The following is a 19,480-nucleotide window of genomic DNA, read 5'->3' as shown; positions in this document are numbered from 1 at the left end:
TTTTAACGTATAAAATTAAAACAAAAATATACCTTTGCTGGGAAGTCACTGTTTTAATTTAATTCCATGTTGAACACATTAAAAATCTTTAAAAACATTTGTTTTATTTTTGGTTTGTTTTTACTATAAAAGAAATTTCATACAATTTTACTAAATAACTTGTATAAAAAGATTAAGTTAGACTAAGTAATTTCAAATTGAGTAGTTACAGTATAAGCGTAGCATACGCGTAGCAGTTCGTAGAACTATATGTATAGATTAATAGATACTGACATCCAAATTATAGTATGCATTCTGTATTGAACCACCAAACCATAATTTTAATTATTTAATATATTATCAAACAGAACATTTATAATTTACTAAATTATTTGCTACCATTAACAAATAAACTCGCCACATAATACTGGCATTTCAGAAATTCTGTTATAAAAATTAATATAAATTCCCTGGTAAGAAATCTATCACATGGGACTCTATGGTCTGCAATCACTACTAAATTTAATAAAAAATTACGATCCAACCTAGTGTTCAACAAAATGAGTTGACTGACATATAACTCTAATATAAACTTGAATAAACTGAGCTTGACTTGCCAATTTAGCTACATCCAGTATTTTTTTTTTACACTGTATACGTGAACAAAACGATAAGTATGTGTACATACTTCCGAATAATTCAAGTGTCTTGTTATCTCTGAACAGAGGCGCTCAAGATGGGAGTTTATCTGGATTTTATCTCGTCTCGCATCCGCGCTCACAGGATTGTCGTTTGAATGTTACGTTTTATTTTATATTATCTGTGAAATTCGCGGTTCACATATTTTTTTAGTGAATAGTATGCTATACATTAAAGCTGGTAGTATATGCCTTATGGTGTATCGTAAGATGATATATAACATACATTTATATAACAATTTTTATTGTTGTTTAGAACTTCTTTTAATTGACTATTGTGGTTTGAAATCTGGACCACACATGCCTGGCCGGTTTAATTTCACTTTCACAAAATGAGTTTTCTTATGATGTCTTCCTTCTGTGTCAACCACTAAATAAATTACAAACCAAAGTTAAGCACTTAAAAAACAATGCTTACCTGGTATTGAACCCAAAATCTTGGTTAAGATTCACGCGTTCTAGTCACTGACCTTAGGCTTTCAGAAAATCTAAATATTATAGTAGGCTCATAAAAGCACTTTTGAATCGTCACATTATATTTATTTTTAATTAAATTTAAAGCTACTACCGGTTCGGAAAGTAGATTCCACCTAGAACAACCGGCAAGAAACTCAGTGATTACTCTTTTCCACAATTTTAATTACAGAGGATGTCAGTAAATACTAAGTCCACGCTTTTTTATCTTTTTTATCTTTTTTATCTTTATTAATATTGTATTGAGTAATATACCTTAGTTATCAATGTTTTTTCAATATGAGCAATTAATTTTTTAATAGGTCAAGTAAAAAAGCTGTGTAATTTTGTTATAAAGAAAACCGTGCCCCACAACATAGCGTACTTCATATTTGCATTGAATATTAAATTAAATTATGTTGGTTAAATAATTGCTGATTTTCTATCCGAAGCGTCTATTTGCATAATTTTATGCTGATTAAATCAAAACTTTAGAATCTATGAAACTTGTTATTTATATATAAGTTCAGTCGGACATGAAGTTTTAATAGGTTATTTGTTTTATTGCAGATAACAAAACAATTTAACTAATGGTTATTTTTAATTAAAATGAATATTTTTGTAACATCGATCCCATTCAATATGCATTATATTTGTCACCACAAAAGTACTTTTGGGCTTTTTTATTTGCACTAATTATGCATATAGTTATTATTAACTCATAACTCGAATAAAGAATATAATATTGTGCAAATAATACAAAAACATTAAATAACGATAACAATAATAAGCAAAGAACACGTTCAATAATAACAAAACTCTTTTGTCCAGAATGTTCAAGATAATTCGTTTTGCTTACAGATTCGTTGTACTTAGAATTATCTGTGAGGCGGTCAACCACCTTGAGATATATAAACCAATAATTACATCACCAATACGCTAACAACTTACGATTACAATGCCTTACACTGGCTCAGTCGCTCTTTAAGCCGGAACAATAACAAACCTAAGTAGTTTTTTTTCGAATCACTAATATAATGTTTCAATATAAAAAAAATTACGACAATTAGGCAATTATATCCTTCCGGGCAACACGTATCGTTGTGTCATTAGTAGTATATCATATTTACTTCGTAAATAATAATACCTCTGAGATCAACTTTGCATGAGTTAGAGTTTTACCTCGAAGTATATTGTAGACAAAAGGAAGCCGTGTGGTTTCTACAGAGAGCTCGCCTCGGGGAGAATAGTGAAATACAATACGACCTATCTCAAAACCGGGCATCGACAGGGTTCCATCAATTTGATAGACAAAAACCTATTTCTATTTACAGAAACTACATATGCCGTGACAAAGCAATTTGATATAGGCATAAATGTTTGGGATATCCTCTTCTATTTGCTTCAATTTAAGCCACGTTACACAAAGTTATTCGCCTGTGTCGGTGCCTCGTTGACATATAAATTATATTCTAAAAGAGAGGTATGGGTGGAATGTTGTATTGTCCGCATTCGCTGACGTTAAAGCAGTTTTAAGCTGCGTTAGCGAACTAAGAATTGTAAACTATTCTGTTAGGATTAACTCAAAACTGGCTGCGGATCATGATGGTGAAATTTCAAAAAAAGATAGATACATTGACTACAATAATGAATAGTCAATTTAAAGGATACTTAAATTAAAATAGTGTATCAACGATGTATTTTCAACAATTCAAAAATGAGATACGAAGTGAGTTTTTACAGAATAGTACTACTCGTCTTAAAGTATTATTTGCTTTTTTGATTGCTGTGTTAAAAGCAATCAAAAAAGCAAAAAAATCAAAAAAGCAAAAATGTATATTATTACAAAGAATTCGATAAAAAGTTAAAATAAATTTAGCTAAATGTCACTGTGATGTTGGTAATTTGATTGCATCTTATTCATAAAATATAGAATATTGGCAAGCAGTAAATTGCCTCACACGATCACTATCAACACTGGATTAGGAGCCGTCTTGTTAAAGACAATAATCCCGAAGCTTATTTGGCTAAGATGCTTGAATAAGGCTCAGTGAAAAAACTCAATCTCTATTGAATATAATAACGCTGACTAGTTGGAAATTGGTGTTTAGGCTTACGTTTATAAATAAAATGTTTTTATCAGCGTTTTCTACAAAATTCATCCGCAGAGTTCGAACAAATTCCATGGTCATTTAAGTCTTATTAACGCAGAACCAACCAAATATAAAAGAGGATCTAGGTTATTTGGTTATATAATGTACTGGTGAAATAACTTTTGTATTGCAAACGATTTTTCTATACAACTCATATTGACATATTGTTCTTTGATGAGTGAAGCATATAGTAATTATATGTAATATAATATAATATGATATATGATATGATATGATATGATATGATATGATATGATATGATATGATATGATATGATATAATATAATAGTAATTATATATATAAAAAATAAAGGAAATTTGTATCTCTTACATATTGTCATCTCACATCAGTTCTTGGTTAAAATATTCATCTGACGTACACACTAATTGAAGAAAAACACGCTTATGAAATAGAAGCTGATTTGATTTTTATTATAAAAAACAAAAATATTTCAAAACAACTCATATATTGACCTAAATATGTAAAAAAAGTCAAGTAGTGAAGCCGTTCGGGTTAGGATTTTTTTATTTTGAATGATTTATCTTAAGGATATTTTAACTTGCAAATTTTACATATTCTGGTCTACATCATTTACTTCGTTGGTCTACTAAGCTATAAAAAACAGCTACAAATCTCGGGATCCTTGGTCAAGTCAATATATAGCAAATGCACATTTCTTTTAAAAAAAACTCAGTAGCTGGAATTAAGTATACAGCTGTGATAAACCTTTATACCTCGAATAATATGAATATATATTTTTATGCTTAATAATTGTGAATAGTATTTATTGATATTGAGTATTATAAAAACGATAATTAAATCAATAATTATGTTAAATGAGTTCAACAACAGTTTTCCTATGTAAATTTTGTCTGTTATATACCATTGTGCTATTTCAATATTCAACAATATTGTATCATTGTTTTAAATCTCAATTTATTTTATTATATATATGCATATTGGATACAAAATAAAATCCGTCATATTAAATTATAAAGATAGACGCCGACCTCAATTTTAAAACCATATTTTAGCATCCGATTCTTGATATATTTTGCGGACTCGTTAAATATTAACGAGGTTTATTCTCAGCGAGGGACGGCTGCGATCCCTCGCAGCGTTTATTTATTGCAACGGTACAGTCAAATAATCGTGTCCCTGTCACAGTTAAAAATTGTGATAGAATTTACTGTTAAAGTTCCAACAGACTATTCCACGGCGGATCTACGCGAATTCAAAGTTGTACAAAGTTTCGTCTACACCAGTGACTACGCGAGATAACTACACAAAAAGATAACACTATCGCTTGGTCGCACAGCTGTGGCTGCAGGTTTAGCCCCGCCTTACGGGTGAAAGGCTTTGTTTCATTACCAACAGGAATTAATTTACCTGCTAATTTTAATTTCACTTCTAAAATCAAAGCCTGAATTACTCTAGTATTGTTTTTATTTTTCATAATTGGCAGTAGTTCATACGACTACGTACTTTTTATTAAATTTTAATAATATTTAAAATAATTTTTGCTCTACCTAAGTTTTATAGTTTTACATTTCAGCTTGAGAATTCCAAAGGGTCTATTAAATTTGTTTCTTTATACATCCCGCTATGAATGGAATACTTAGTAACCTACTTTATTTTGCGTACGTTTTCTTTACTTCATTAATTTTATGAACATTAATAGAAATGTAAGACCTGAAAAGCCTATTGTCCTATTTATTAAATTACATCACGAATAAATTTCCTTACTGAACGATAGATATAAATATATTTATATTTTGCTAGTTCTAGTAAAATATGTTTTAGAAATATTAACTTTATGACATTTTCTTAAATCGAGTTAGTACTTTAAAAAATGCGATTGTAACTCTGTCTGTCTGTTAGGCTTTCACGGCTAAATGACTGACAGAATTTTATGAAATTTGTTATGAAGCAAGCTTGAACCTAAAGTTTTTATACCTAACATCTTTCGGACAACCCCTAAAAAGCGAGCGAAGCCACGCGCGACAACTAGTATAATATAAAATATTATATCTGATATAAATTAACCATTTAGCGAAAATGAAAGAAAAGAGACTATTTTTTCATTCGATACATTTGTTAAATAAATATAATTTAATATTAATAGTAAAGATAAGTAACACAATAAAATTAGTTCTCTGTACAATTTCAACAAAGTATCCATACAGTTTAATACAAGGGTAAGAGTCCACCGATTCTGATTTACATAAAAAATAAAAAAAATTACATAAAAAAACATCAATATCAATATGATACATATCTCTTATAGCTCCATCAGCTTGACGACTATAAAATCTTACTACATTTATCAGTGGACTTGGAAAAGAAGGAGGCTATCAATTCGGCCCTATTTTCATTTCTTGTGTATGTTCGAAAGGTAAACTGAGTTTTATAATTCTTTTATATCCGATCGATTATATTTTGAGAGTGGTCCCATTTTATTAATCTATTATACATTTTCATATATTCAGCTTCGTTACATATTTTTAAGAAAAGCCTTTATGGTGGAATAAGAAATGAAATTAGGGAATTTGTCATTTGTTGTGTGAATGGTACTCGATATCTTTGCTGATCCTAAATTAATAAAAAAAATATACTACATAGAGGCTTATGATATTGAGGCAGTCCTAGACCATTTGATGTTTATTAAAAAACAATAAATAAATATCGTGTACAATAAATAATTATATGTTTATATATTTATTTTGTTTTCATACTAATATTATAAAGAGTATGTTTGTTTGAATGGAATATCAGGAATTAATGATTCAGTTCTAAAAAAAAAATAATTGGTATTTCTCGTGCAAAGATGGGCGAATATAATTATTATATCTAATTATTTATAATATAATCATATTTATTAACGAAATAATCCACTACGTTACATAATGATGCATGAGAGAGATGCCGTTTGCTTTTACGGTATTCAAATCTATTTCACCTTAAGAGGTGGGACCTTACCCAGCGGTGGGATGGAAACACTTCATTTTAAATTCTCAGACTTTTCCACTTGACCATAATTTAAGAAAAAAAAATTCAGTTTTGCAAACATTAAATTTTTTTATTTATTTAATTATAATATGGACTGATTCTGTTTTGTAAATCGGAACCTCAGAGGTATCTTCGTAACAATTTAATTAGAGAATTCAGTTTAATGTCTACTATTTCCCGTTGAAATTTAATTAAATGAATAATTTAAGAATGAAGAATATTACTTGGTAAGTTAAAAAGTATTTAGAGCGTAAAATCTCACTTAAATTGTCAAACGTTAAATCTATCTTGAGCTTGAAAACTCTTACATAGATTTTATATATATATTGACATTTTATTGCCAATATCAGTTGTTATCAATCACCAATTCAGTATGTTTTTAATTAAACAAATCAATTGCTTAGATTAATTAACAATATTCATCAAAATCGTTTCGTTAAACACATATAAATCACTGAATCTTCTAGAAAAGAATACAGATAATGTCAGAAATTAGCGATTCGTTGGACACGTGGTGCGCGGGAAATCTTGAATGTAACCGTCGATCCAAGATGGCCGCCCCGCTAACATCGACGCGACGCTTCCCTAGAGCACAGTTTAAATCCCATTGACACTCTTTTCCGATAAGTAGTATAAATAAACAAGATGGCGCACAATGCGCCGTCATATATAAATTTTTTTTTGTATGTTTGTCTTCTATGCATTCCTAAATCAATCATCCGACTATAAAGAAAAATTATCAAGAACATTAAATTAAAAATATAAAAAAAATACAAATTAAAAATACAACAAAAACAGTGGAGACATATATATACGTTCTATGTAGACTCTTATTCATGTGGAATTGGGACGGGTAGTTATTATTAAATATTAAGAAACAGAATACAGCTAACAATTTTTTTAATTATTTGTAGTTACTCACGTAGTACTTGCAAACTAAACTATACCTTATTACCTTGACTTATTATAAAACTTAAAGTCGAGTTTCGTTTACGTAAACAACAGACATGCTTAGTTTTATAATTGAACATGTATTTTTTTTATACAAAAATGAAATTACCAATAATGTCACGAAAATCTGACTTGTACGTCGTACACGTAATAAACGTCTGTGTCGTGAAATAAATTTCGAACAAAAATGTTTTCTTATAAATTAATTTAAGATACAATCTGTCAAATGTCTGTCTCATAAAGTATGAAAGTTAACTGATGCCAAGGTAAAAAAATGTAATGTTTATTTTTCATTAATATTTGCAATTCTTGCGATGTAGCCTTCAATCAATATCATTAATTTTAATTGTATCTGAGTATTTTACCTAATTGTGATGTCATGATAATGTCTTATTGTTTTAAACTAAACATAATAAATTGTTTTGTTTTATTACGTAGGAAAAAAAATATGATTAATTTTTTTTTTTAACTATTAAAATATGTAAACAAATTATTTCAAATATATTTTAGAAATGTGTTTTTTTGTGTGTAGTAAATAAAAAAGATTATATATAATGTAATTTAACATTGTAAAAAAAATAATTGTAACAAAAAGATAGAATGCAATTACTCTTTGAACCAAAGAGATTACTTTCCACTGCTATATAAAAATTCTTATACGATGCAAAGATAGTTCATAGATAAATTGTCGAATTTCATTTGAAATATGCAGGCTATTTTCCGCTACGATCACGCACGAGATGGATTATAAACATAGATTAAGCACGTGAAAATTCAGTGATGCTCGTCCGGATTTAAACTTCTATCTTCGGTAAAGTTGTACTTTTATTCACTAAGTCTTATGTATTATGTTATTTCAGCTATTTGTTATAATATAATAATACAATTTTAATTCTGTGTTTGTGTTTAAATTATATAAATTTTGTAATGTAAGTGCTTTAAATTAATTAGTTTTTTATCGGTTCACATATTTGTATATATTTTAATATATATATGATGCTAACGAGCTACAGGGTGTTATTAAGTTGTCATCGTCTGAGAGCCGAGATGGCCCAGTGGTTAGAACGCGTGCATCTTAACCGATGATTTCGGGTTCAAACCCAGGCAGGCACCACTGAGTTTTCATGTGCTTAATTTGTGTTTATAATTCACCTCGTGCTCGGCGGTGAAGGAAAACATCGTGAGGAAACCTGCATGTGTCTAATTTCAACGAAATTCTGCCACATGTGTATTCCACCAACCCGCATTGGAGCAGCGTGGTGGAATATGCTCCATACCTTCTCCTCAACGGGAGAGGAGGCCTTAGCCCAGCAGTGGGAAATTTACAGGCTGATTATGTTTATTATGTTATGTCTGTACATATTATAATGCAATGTCACTGTCTACGGGCCGTGGTGACCACATACCATCAAGAGGTTAATTTATTAGTATGCCTACCAATTAAATATAAGAGAGGCGTCGTGGGATAACAAGTTAGAACGAAGCTGCCTTCGCTATACATACATAATCTATTAAATAACCGAGAATGAAATAAATCAAAAACGTTTGAAATAATTAAATATAATAAAAGCGGCCAAGTGCGAGTCGGACTCGCCCATGAAGGGTTCCGTAGCAGCAAGTAACAAGGTTTATGTTTATGAAATTCAATTTTTTATTTTTGTTTGAGTTGATTGAATGAAAGGTAAATTGCGGTTTACGACTTATGACGTATTAAATAAAAACTATTTACTAGATTTCGTTCAAACAAATTTTCGGTGGAAGTTTGCATGGTAATGTACATATATATATTTTTTTAATTTTATCATCTTATCTTCGAAGGTACATGGGCACACTTACCACTTTGGAAGTGTCTCTCGCGCAAACTATTCAGAAAAAAAAAAAATAGAATATCAGAAACCTCTATACCATTTTTGAAGACCTATCTATAAATACCCCACACGTATGAGTTTGATGAAAATATATTTTTTGAGTTTCAGCTCTAAGTTTTGGGGTGCCCCACACCAAAATTTATTCTTTTTTTTCTATTTTTGTGTCAAAATCTTAATGCGGTTCACAGAATACATCTACTTACCAAGTTTCAATAGTATAGTTCTTATAGTTTCAGAAAAAAGTGGCTGTGACATACGGACGGACAGACGGACAGACATGATGAATCTATAAGGGTTACGATTTTTGCCATTTGGCTACGGAAGCCTAAAAAGGGACACAAAAAGAATATGAAACGTCGCCTGAAGGCATAATGTTTTTTCCTTATGTGATGATTTCTACCAGTTCATTCAACTGTAAGCTGCATAAAAGAACTTCGTTCCAAAAAAGTATTTATATTTTTTTGGCCTGTATTAATGACATTGGTTCAACCTTCGCGTCGTAACGTAGCAATCCTCAGTATTAAAGTATTTATCCATGACTATCTGCTTAGATGAGTTTGCGTAAATCCCTAACAAAATATATGGCATAAAAGCGGTGGTTTTGTATCCCCAGGTTTTCCTCGACGGTTTTATACATATTTATTGCGTAACAATTTATTTATAAAAACTTCGCCATTTACGAACGAAACTCCTTGCTTGATACCATTCATAAAAATAAGATGGCTTACTTATTTCACACTCATATCACTCGCGTCATAAATTTCTAACATGTTTTGTTCATATTTACATAAAACGCTAGATTTGACGCGTCTCATCTTGTTGCCGACTCAAGCCCATAGTCATCGTCATATTGTGACGTCATCATTCCATATACGAGATATCGCCGCGTAACACGTGTCAAACTTTCATGCAACGCACGTCTATTTTAGTAAGCAATGCTGGTTGTAGTAATAACATAACATATAACATAAACAGCCTGTAAATTTCCCACTGCTGGGCTAAGGCCTCCTCTCCCTTTTGAGGTGAAGGTATGGAGCATATTCCACCACGCTGCTCCAATGCGGGTTGGTGGAATACACATGTGGCAGAATTTCGTTGAAATTAGACACATGCAGGTTTCCTCACGATGTTTTCCTTCACCGCCGAGCACGAGATGAATTATAAACACAAATTAAGCACATGAAAATTCAGTGGTGCCTGCCTGGGTTTGAACCCGAAATCATCGGTTAAGATGCACGCGTTCTAACCACTGGGCCATCTCGGCTCATTGTAGTAATAATAACAAATAAATAGTAGTAATAACTCGTTGCACAAATTTATTAATTAAAAGATATGTACATATGTTGACAGTTGTAGTCGAGATACCATTCCGACTAAGCCAACTAATGTAATGTACCAATCTAGTAAAGCTGATAAAGTGAGCAGCATAGTTCATTTTAGAGAAGCAGGCCGTTTTTATATAAAATACAGATATAATAGCTGAAATAAAAATCTGTTTTTTACATTTTGGAGTTTGTGTTCCTCGGTAACTTATTTCATTACTGAATTTTAATTTTATTCAGTAGTTTATAGGATGAACATTTCCCTTAAAAATAAAAAATAAAATATATACACTTATAAAAAGGTTTCCTATTCGCACTCTCTGTACATCGATTGTAAATTCATTATAATTAATCTAATTTTAATGAGTAGAATAAACGTCAAGGTTTCATGTAAATAAAAAGAGAAAAATTAACGGCGATATTTGGAAAACTATATTTCGCTGAGCGGCGTTGTGTCATGCAGAAAAAGCATAGCATTTAAAAGGCCAACACGTTTAAAAAATAACTATAACACTAGTTTACCTCTAAAAGTTAAAAAAGGAAAATTAATTTGCAATAAAACTATATCAATGATTACTTAGTGGTAGGCTTTGTGTAAGCCCACCTGGGTAGGTAAGGTAGGTGCTCATCAGAAATTCAACCACCAAAAGTGTTCAGTATTGTTGTGTTCCGGTTGGAAAGGTGAGTGAACCAGTAACTACAGGCACCATAGACATAACATCTTAGTTCTCAAGGTTCGTGGCGCATTGGAGATGTAAGGTATGGTTAATATTTCTTACAGCGCCATTGTCTACGGGCGGTGGTGATCAGGTGGTCCATTTGCTCATCCGCCTACCGATATAATTAAAAAAAGAATCAACAGCTTGCCTTACATGGCTTAAATAATATCAACAAACAACTGATATAACAGATACAAGAGTCAGTCGAATATCGTTTAACGTACACGCAAACTAATTGTCATTGTGCTAAAAAAAAAACATTTATTTATATTTTTTCGAACTAGGTCTATTATGGTAGCGATGTTATTAATGTTTGGAAATAACAAAATTAAGGGCATCCGAGCCTAATGGCCGGGAGCGGCGACTAACCAGCGACATGGAATCGCACTTCATCCGCCTTCACTCCCACAAATAGGCACTGAAAATATCACGCGGGAGAGCATAGACACCCTTTGATTGATCGGATTATTTTGTGTTTATCAAATTATGCGAAATGTGTGCCATACGAAGCTGAGGCGGGCCAGAATTATGAACTCGTTGATTGATCCCGTGCAAGTACCGTTCAAATTCCATGAGCCATACCTTCCTGGGTCGGATGAAAATCTATCGCATGGGTATCCCATGCGTTGGAGCAGGATGGTGGAATAACTTAATTAAAAAACGCTGTTACCTGTTATTTATGTAACTTTACTTATTATCTTTTGATATTCTTATCATTCTTATGAATATATAAATATAGATTTACTACCAAAATTGTCAAAAAAAAAACAAAATACATCAATGTCATGGTGATAGATAGACAGATAGAAGTAATTATATCAAGCTTCACATACTTTATCATAATCAGGCCGCCCTGTATTATGACAATAGCATTCGATTTAAAATCCTTGGATAATTATTTTCATCAGTAATAATAAATTAAGAATGTAACTCCTAAAAAAAGTCTTGTGTGTAGTTTTATTTTAAGTTAACCCTTGTACATGGAATATTTATCGAGATATTAGTAATGGATACATATTTATTCGCCATAGTACAAGAAAGCCACGGGTTTTGTAAGAAAAAAATATTTTACAATAATTTCTCATTTCGCAAATAGAAAATTCGGAGTAGCAGTTCTTTGATTGAATAAATATTTTCATATTCATCGTCCATTTAAACGATGTTGCGGTTAAAACCGTGATATTTTGTGAAATGGTTTTAGTTAAATCATTATTTTGAATATTGAAATCGTTATTTATTTATGATTTAAATTGCATAACAAATAGCGACTGCGTGTTTTTATAATTGATTTGCAAATAAATTCCTTAAACATTTTATTTGACAAAAAATCTTCAATTAATTGATTCGTGCATTGATTTCATAGATGCATATTTTTATATATTTTCAAAAAAAGGTCCATGTCGCTTCGGATTCAAACACGGTTCCGCACAACCAGACAGATAGACAAACAGACACCGAGATAATACTAAATTTATCGATTTCTGATTTTTCCCTGTACTTTTATCAACGTAAAAATTTTAATCTTTATTTACATAAGTATTATTAACCTTAAGTCCTTAAGTATTAATGAAATAAATATTATATAGTTACTGTTTAATTTAATTATTTTAATGCAGGCATTTATTAACATGTATACAATACATATACTGCTAACAAATTTTATGATTCTAGGTCAACAAGAAGTACTCTACGGGTTTTAATTACCTTTGCGAACGTATGCAAAATGCGACGTAACGGCCATATCTTTTGATTGCGTAGAATTAGGCGTTCGAATTTTTCAAAGCTCCAAGGGACCCCAGACCTTTAATTTCAACTTTGTCTCTATGCGTTCCTGATAAAATGGGTCTTGACGGACAGACAGACCGACAGTAGGATAGACGAGCAATGAAGTGATTTTATAAGTGCTTCTTTTTTAGAGCTACAAAACCCTAAATTTTATTGTATAGCAAAATGTTAATTAACGTCACAACTTAAGTGTTCCATAGCTGGAGGAAATAAAGCATTCAATATTGAAAACCCTGTTGCTATCTATGGTCAGTCTTTGGTTTAAAGCAAACAGCTAATGGCAAATTACAGTAAATTGCTCCTGCTATTTTCCGCAACACTGCTACTAACCCGGACGGTTGGTTATGTCGATACTTATATGGCAGAGTTTCATCCCACACAAGCGTGTTTCTTCGTGTTTTTCTTTGCCGCTGAATTTTTTTTTAAATGATTTGTCAGATGAGCTCTTGGGCTAATCGATGGTTAGTTCTGAAACTGTTATAAATTTCAATCAGTACAAAATTTTCCAATGCACCACCGACCTTGGGAATTAAGATGTTATGTCCCATGTGTCTGTAGTTACACTGACTCATTCATCCTTTAAGCCAACATTCAACCATACTAGTAATGTATAAAAGAAATAATTATTTTAATTAAATACCTAGACAATTTCAACAACAGGTTTTTCATTATACTAGTATAACAAATTAGAAACCATTACACTATTTGCTCTGTGATAGATTTAAGCGAAGGACGAGCGAAAACGAAATTGGAGATAAATTAAAGAACCACATTCGTCCATTTACCGTTTGTAATTGGATCGAGAGCCAGTTCTATTCTGTAGTTACCAGAATATTGGTAATCAATGAGTTTTTATATGCGTAATTTATCTTTGTAATTAATATTTTACAAGGTTTTGTGTGTGTAGGTACACCAGCACACAGTATTGCTGTGTCCCGCCTTAAAGGTTGAGTAGGCCAGAGTTAGTAGCATAAATCCTATGACTGGTGGCGCATTGTCAATGTAAAGAATGGCTAATATTTCCTAAAAGGCCATTGACTATGGGCGATGGTGCTCACTTGTCTGTCCATCTACCTTCCACATTAAAAAAAAATAAAATTAGTTATTTTACAAAGTATATTAATACCATATGTGAGTAGAACGCTCTTATCTATGAACATTTGCATTGTACAAGTATGCAGCCCTTCTGATACGAGTGAAGAGTTACCTCTATTTATGAACTAACATAATGGTATTGAAAAAGTATGTAGCCTTTTTATACATTACACTGATATCATGCTGCCGATTGATCTCGTTACAACCCTCAAACGTATCGGTTATTATGGTAAGTAACCTACAATCATTATTATAAAAGCGAAAGTCTTCCTGTATATTTACATGCTATTGACGACTAGCCCATTGATTCCAATAGTCCGGCTATTGCAAGCTGTGTAAGAATATCTATACTAATATTATAATTGTGAAAATAACTCTATCCGTTACCTCTTCACGCTTCAATCACGAATCGATTTTGATGAAATTTGGTACGGGGAAAAGTTGAGTCTAGGAGACATAGGCTACTTTTTTAAATTCACCTCTCGGAGTAAAATTATGTTGATGATTTATGTGATATTGGGAGGGTTTTATAAAATTCGCGCGCGTAAGCCGCAGCCAGTAGAACAGTAGAACTATGAAATTTAGGTAGTTAAGAAATTAATATTTATTATTAAAATTAACTTAAACAAAACATTTGTCCAAATGAAGCACACGTCGAGCGAGTTGAATTGTCCTACCAAAGATAAGAATAATTATAGCATAGAAAATACTGTTAATTTTATAACATAAAAAAATTAATTTAACACATTCAAAACCTAACTAGCCCAGTATAATGTCAAATATTCCTCCTAAGCAAGTAGCTACAACGTATTAAATGAGTAAATAAGTTGAAAACAGTTGTTTTCGTGTTAGTGAAGTTTTTGTGTATTTATAAGTGTAAATATTCTTAATCGTGTGAGAGAAACTTACTCGTACAGAATTACAGAGAGCTGCCAGTATTAGCTTACTAACAACAACAGTCTACACGTGAACTGTAGACCAATAAAGGAGGTATCGTTATTTTTAAATAGGTAAATGTGTTCTTATTTTAATTATTTAAACTAAATATCATTTTGTGTATCTTGATTGATGATATCTTTATATATAAATCAATAATTATAAATGATATATATTCCATTGTAAGTTTTATTTCAAGCTTAATTACTGTCTAACTTTAACAGTAATATTATTGTATTGAAGATTATTTATTTATAAAGTGTAATTACTTTGACAAATGACTGTCGTTTACCTGCCGTTGCGACTTGTAGATTATTGCTCTATTTGTTATAAAACTTTGACAATAAACATGTTTTATTTGCTATTTATGTTTATACAACGGTCATACCTCTTTATATATTTCCGTAACTATTTTTATGTTGTAAACAATAGTTGAATTTTACCTAAATGCGATATATATTTGAAATGTACAAATATTTAAAATACATAAGATGTTTAATTTACTATGTGAAACATTGAATATTATTTAATAATATCCTTACATCAATCAACGTATAACTTTGTGATTATATGAAAATAAGCTCTCATTCTATTTTGGAAATTTTATTAAAAACTTTTAAATAAATTAGTTTAATATCAGCTTTAGATGGAAAACTTTATGGTTTTAATATTGGAGTAGCATTTAGTATAATTACGAAGACCTTTGGGAGAAAATTAAATTTCATTTTGTATTCAATTAAAAATTCAGTTCTGTTGAAAATAAATTTATTGTTTCGAAATTCAAAACAGTTTTTTAAAAGAGTAATATTTATAATATTGGTATTATCTATGTAACATTTGTCTCATTTCTTTTGGTTTAATTGTATTTTTACAGAGTATTCTTTTACTGATGTATAAACAATATGTAAAATAAAACACTCATTTAAAGTATAATACCTTGAACTCTCTCTTTTTATGATATGGTTAGGCGGACGAGCAAATGGGACACTTGGTAAGTGGTCACCACCACTCATAGACAATGGCACTGGGAGAAATATTAACCATACCTTACATCGACAATGCGCCACGAATCTTGCGAACTAAGATGTTATGTCTATTGTGCCTGTAGTTACACTGGTTCACTCACCTTTCCGACCGGAATACAACACTGAACAATTTTGGCGGTAGAATTTCTGATGAGTGGGTGGTACCTACCCGGACGGGCTTGCACAAAACAATATCATCAAGTGAGCTATGTATTTAGTTTGAAAGGCGAGTGTGTTATTATATACAAGCGTAAGGGAATTACATCCTTGTTGTCGGCAATTTGATGGTGAAGTCTTTCATTGGAGCAGCGTGGTGGAATATGCTCCAAACCTTCTCCTCAAAGGGAGAGGAGGCCTTAGCCCAGCAGTGGGAAATGTACAGGCTGTTAATGATGTAATTTTGGATTCGCTCTTAACCCCAATCACTAATGTTATCAATAATAAGTACCTAAACTAAAAATATACTGTAGATAACCTACCAATTTCTTCCATAATCTGCCTGGAGTCATTTACAAGATTAAACAATGATACGAAACAGTTTGCTTACATTTAACGATTGCCTCGGATTATCGATATAGATGATAAATATTCACAGCATCCGTCACTGCTCTTCACAAAACAAGAGAGCTCGTTACGCAAGATTGAAAAACAAAATAGAAAATTTAAATACAATATCTCGTGATTAAATTCGTTTTCAAGACAGACAGAGCCACTTGCCTAGACTCGGAGATTAACTGGATTCATTCTGTGCGATTCGCTTCTCGAGAAAATTATTTAATGCTGTATATTATTTTAATGTATTAAATTTGTGTGATGTTGCTTATATACAGAAAATAAATTTACATTAAATAACTTTACATTATTTATATAAGCTTTCACATTATGATGACGATGATGATGATGTCACTCTGACCGACTTTTATCACGGTGTGTATCCTTAATGAAAAAAGCCAAATGCGCAAAATATATGAGTGATCAAGGCACTTTATTAAGAACCACGAAACAAAGACCCAATCGGATTTATCCGTACATCGGTGTTCGTTGTCAACACTTATAGACTTAAACTATTATATATATATTATATATTTAATTTCAAATGTAAAGCATCTAGGGTCTATTATGGATATTTAAATTGTATTGTAACAATCTAGGATTCTGGATTGAGCATTTGCCTGCACCATAATTCTCAGTTCTTATTATTCTTTTTTTTTACGCATCAATGACTTATTACAAATCAGTGACATTCACTGCTATACAGATGACAGTATCGTAGACACCTTATACCCCAAAAATTGAATTTCACCTTCGGACATCGCGTCAAAATTTGAAGTTTTATCCACACCGAATAGATGTCCGACAAACCACAACAACGCCATTTTTTAAGGAATCTTTTACCTCGCACTACCACTCTGTGGAACCAGCTTTAGCCTGAGGTTTTTCCGAACTGATACGACTTGGAAACCTTCAAGAAAAGAGCGCACATATTTCTGAGAGGCTGGCAACATACCTATAATCCCCCCAGTGTTGCAGATGTCCATGGGCAGTGGTAGTTACTGGTCATCAAGTGAGCCTCTTGTTCGTTTGCCACCTAACATTAAAAAAATAGTCACTTACTTAATGTTCGAATCCGATCTGTTAAAATAATTCCTGGCAAATATTTTCGGTAAGGTCCTTAATGGTCAATGTTATGGCTCCAAATTAAAAATATATATTTCCTCTATAAATATTATAGTAATTTTAATTTCACTGTTCACAATGAAATGGAGTTACTCATGATCATTGCTGCTTAGTTTGATAATAGTAAAAGTTCAAAACAATACAAAGTCGGTACGTACATATGTATGTATATATATATATATATATATATATATATATATAGGACAGCTGTTATATGACAGTAATTCATATAACATAGACAAGAAATTGCATCTCCATAAAATTCTATTTAAATGAGGAAGAAAAAATGTGTTGTAAGCTTCGGTACAAGTTCTTTAAAATTGCAAAAAATACCAAACGGTGTAAGACTCTACTACATTCGAACATTTGTTAAAAAAAGTTTAAATAAATTTAATATAAAAACTATAAATATGGTTGGTTCAAGTATTTTTCAACAATGGTGATCGTAATCGAGATACCATCACATATTTTAGGTCACAGTGCCACTGATATTAAAACTCATAATCCCGGGTCGGTGACCCGAATTAATTGTATAGTTGCGGGGAGCGTGGGCCGAGCGTGACATCGTATCGGCAATTCGGCTGGTCGGACCGGTCTTCCCCTCTACGAGCCAACCAGTTCTGTGACTTGCAAAAAGCGAAGCTGCAGCGACACTGCACTCGTTACTGCAGCTCGGTGGTGCTCGTGTTGTGTTGTGAGCGGTGGTGTGTGTGTGAGTTGTCGCGGGATGTCGCGCCGGCTCCACGCATCATGCTGGCCGTTCGCCACGCCAAGGTATTGCGTCATTTCTATCTCATATTTGGCCGTGATTTATTTTTTTAAAGTTTGGACTATTTTCAAACTTCCAAATAATACAATCGATCGTAACTTTTGTTGATACTTGTCGAAATACTGAAGAACTTCACTTACAGGCAATCACCATATTGTTTATTAACAGAACGTGAATAAACAATTTCGACTTGTCTTTAGCGAAAACGTGAGAAGAAAACATCAAAGTAGCAGGCAACAAATGACGTTGCAATAAAAAATGATATTGCATGCGATATTTTTTATAGCTTAGTAAAACTTTCATGAAAAGAACCTGTTGTGGAAATTATCAACAGAACAGCAACAATAATAAATATTATTAAAGTTTAACTCCAAATCCAGCAATTTGACTTTTTATTTCATATTTCTTTGTTAAATGAGTTATTCAAAGATTATTAAAATAACATCCAATCGAATCAAGTTACTTAGAATAAGGGCGCTAAGGCGTTATTGCCGTGTATATTTTTTTTTCAAAATATATCATTTTTAAAAATCACTATTATATTTTTTATTTAAAATAAAAAAAAAACATATTATGTTCGAGCTTTTATTAAAACAAGGCTACATCAATGTTTATTATAGAACGCGTTATTTTTTAAAATATTTACACAAAATTTCCTTTGTGCTAGGATACGCCCCTCCCTGTCTCGAACCTTAGCGTTATACATATATGGATATATTTATTTAATTTGTGCATCGAAGTGAATCGGAGGCTAGCCATCGCCTCAGTGTAGTGAGGTGTTAGATTACCGACAGGAATGAACTTGAACAGGTACAGGCAGGTGCTATTTACATGAGTTCTTCAAAGACGTGTTCATGTGACTGAGTTCACTGTGTGGTAAGTATTCATTTAAGATATAGACAAAGAATTATTTAAGGCTTTTTTCTTCCAAATTTTATGTATTGAATTGGTAAAAATGTTTTTAAATAACGTGCTCAAGTAAACTTTCTGCTCGAATAAAGCTAGCCTTCCCATTTCATCGCATTCTCAACGCCCTATTT

General features: G+C 31.6%; 2 protein-coding genes across 4 annotated transcripts in view; one reads left to right on the top strand and one right to left on the bottom strand.

The window, feature by feature from the left end:
- The window catches only part of LOC113401172 (large ribosomal subunit protein eL24), a 424,188-nt gene that overhangs the window by 153,186 nt on the left and 251,522 nt on the right, over window positions 1-19,480 (bottom strand). The window lies entirely within an intron of this gene.
- The window catches only part of LOC113404400 (EGFR adapter protein-like), a 120,113-nt gene continuing 118,968 nt past the window's right edge, over window positions 18,336-19,480 (top strand). For all 3 annotated transcript variants that reach the window (XM_026645277.2, XM_026645278.2, XM_026645276.2), the window contains exon 1: window positions 18,336-18,445. In XM_026645277.2, the coding sequence (XP_026501062.2) occupies window positions 18,422-18,445 (24 nt within the window). In that variant the 5' untranslated portion in view covers window positions 18,336-18,421. The remainder of the gene's footprint in view (window positions 18,446-19,480) is intronic.

This window comes from Vanessa tameamea, chromosome 7 (genome assembly GCF_037043105.1).
Source record: "Vanessa tameamea isolate UH-Manoa-2023 chromosome 7, ilVanTame1 primary haplotype, whole genome shotgun sequence".
Taxonomy (NCBI): domain Eukaryota; kingdom Metazoa; phylum Arthropoda; class Insecta; order Lepidoptera; family Nymphalidae; genus Vanessa; species Vanessa tameamea.
This window is presented reverse-complemented; position numbering and strand designations above follow the sequence as displayed.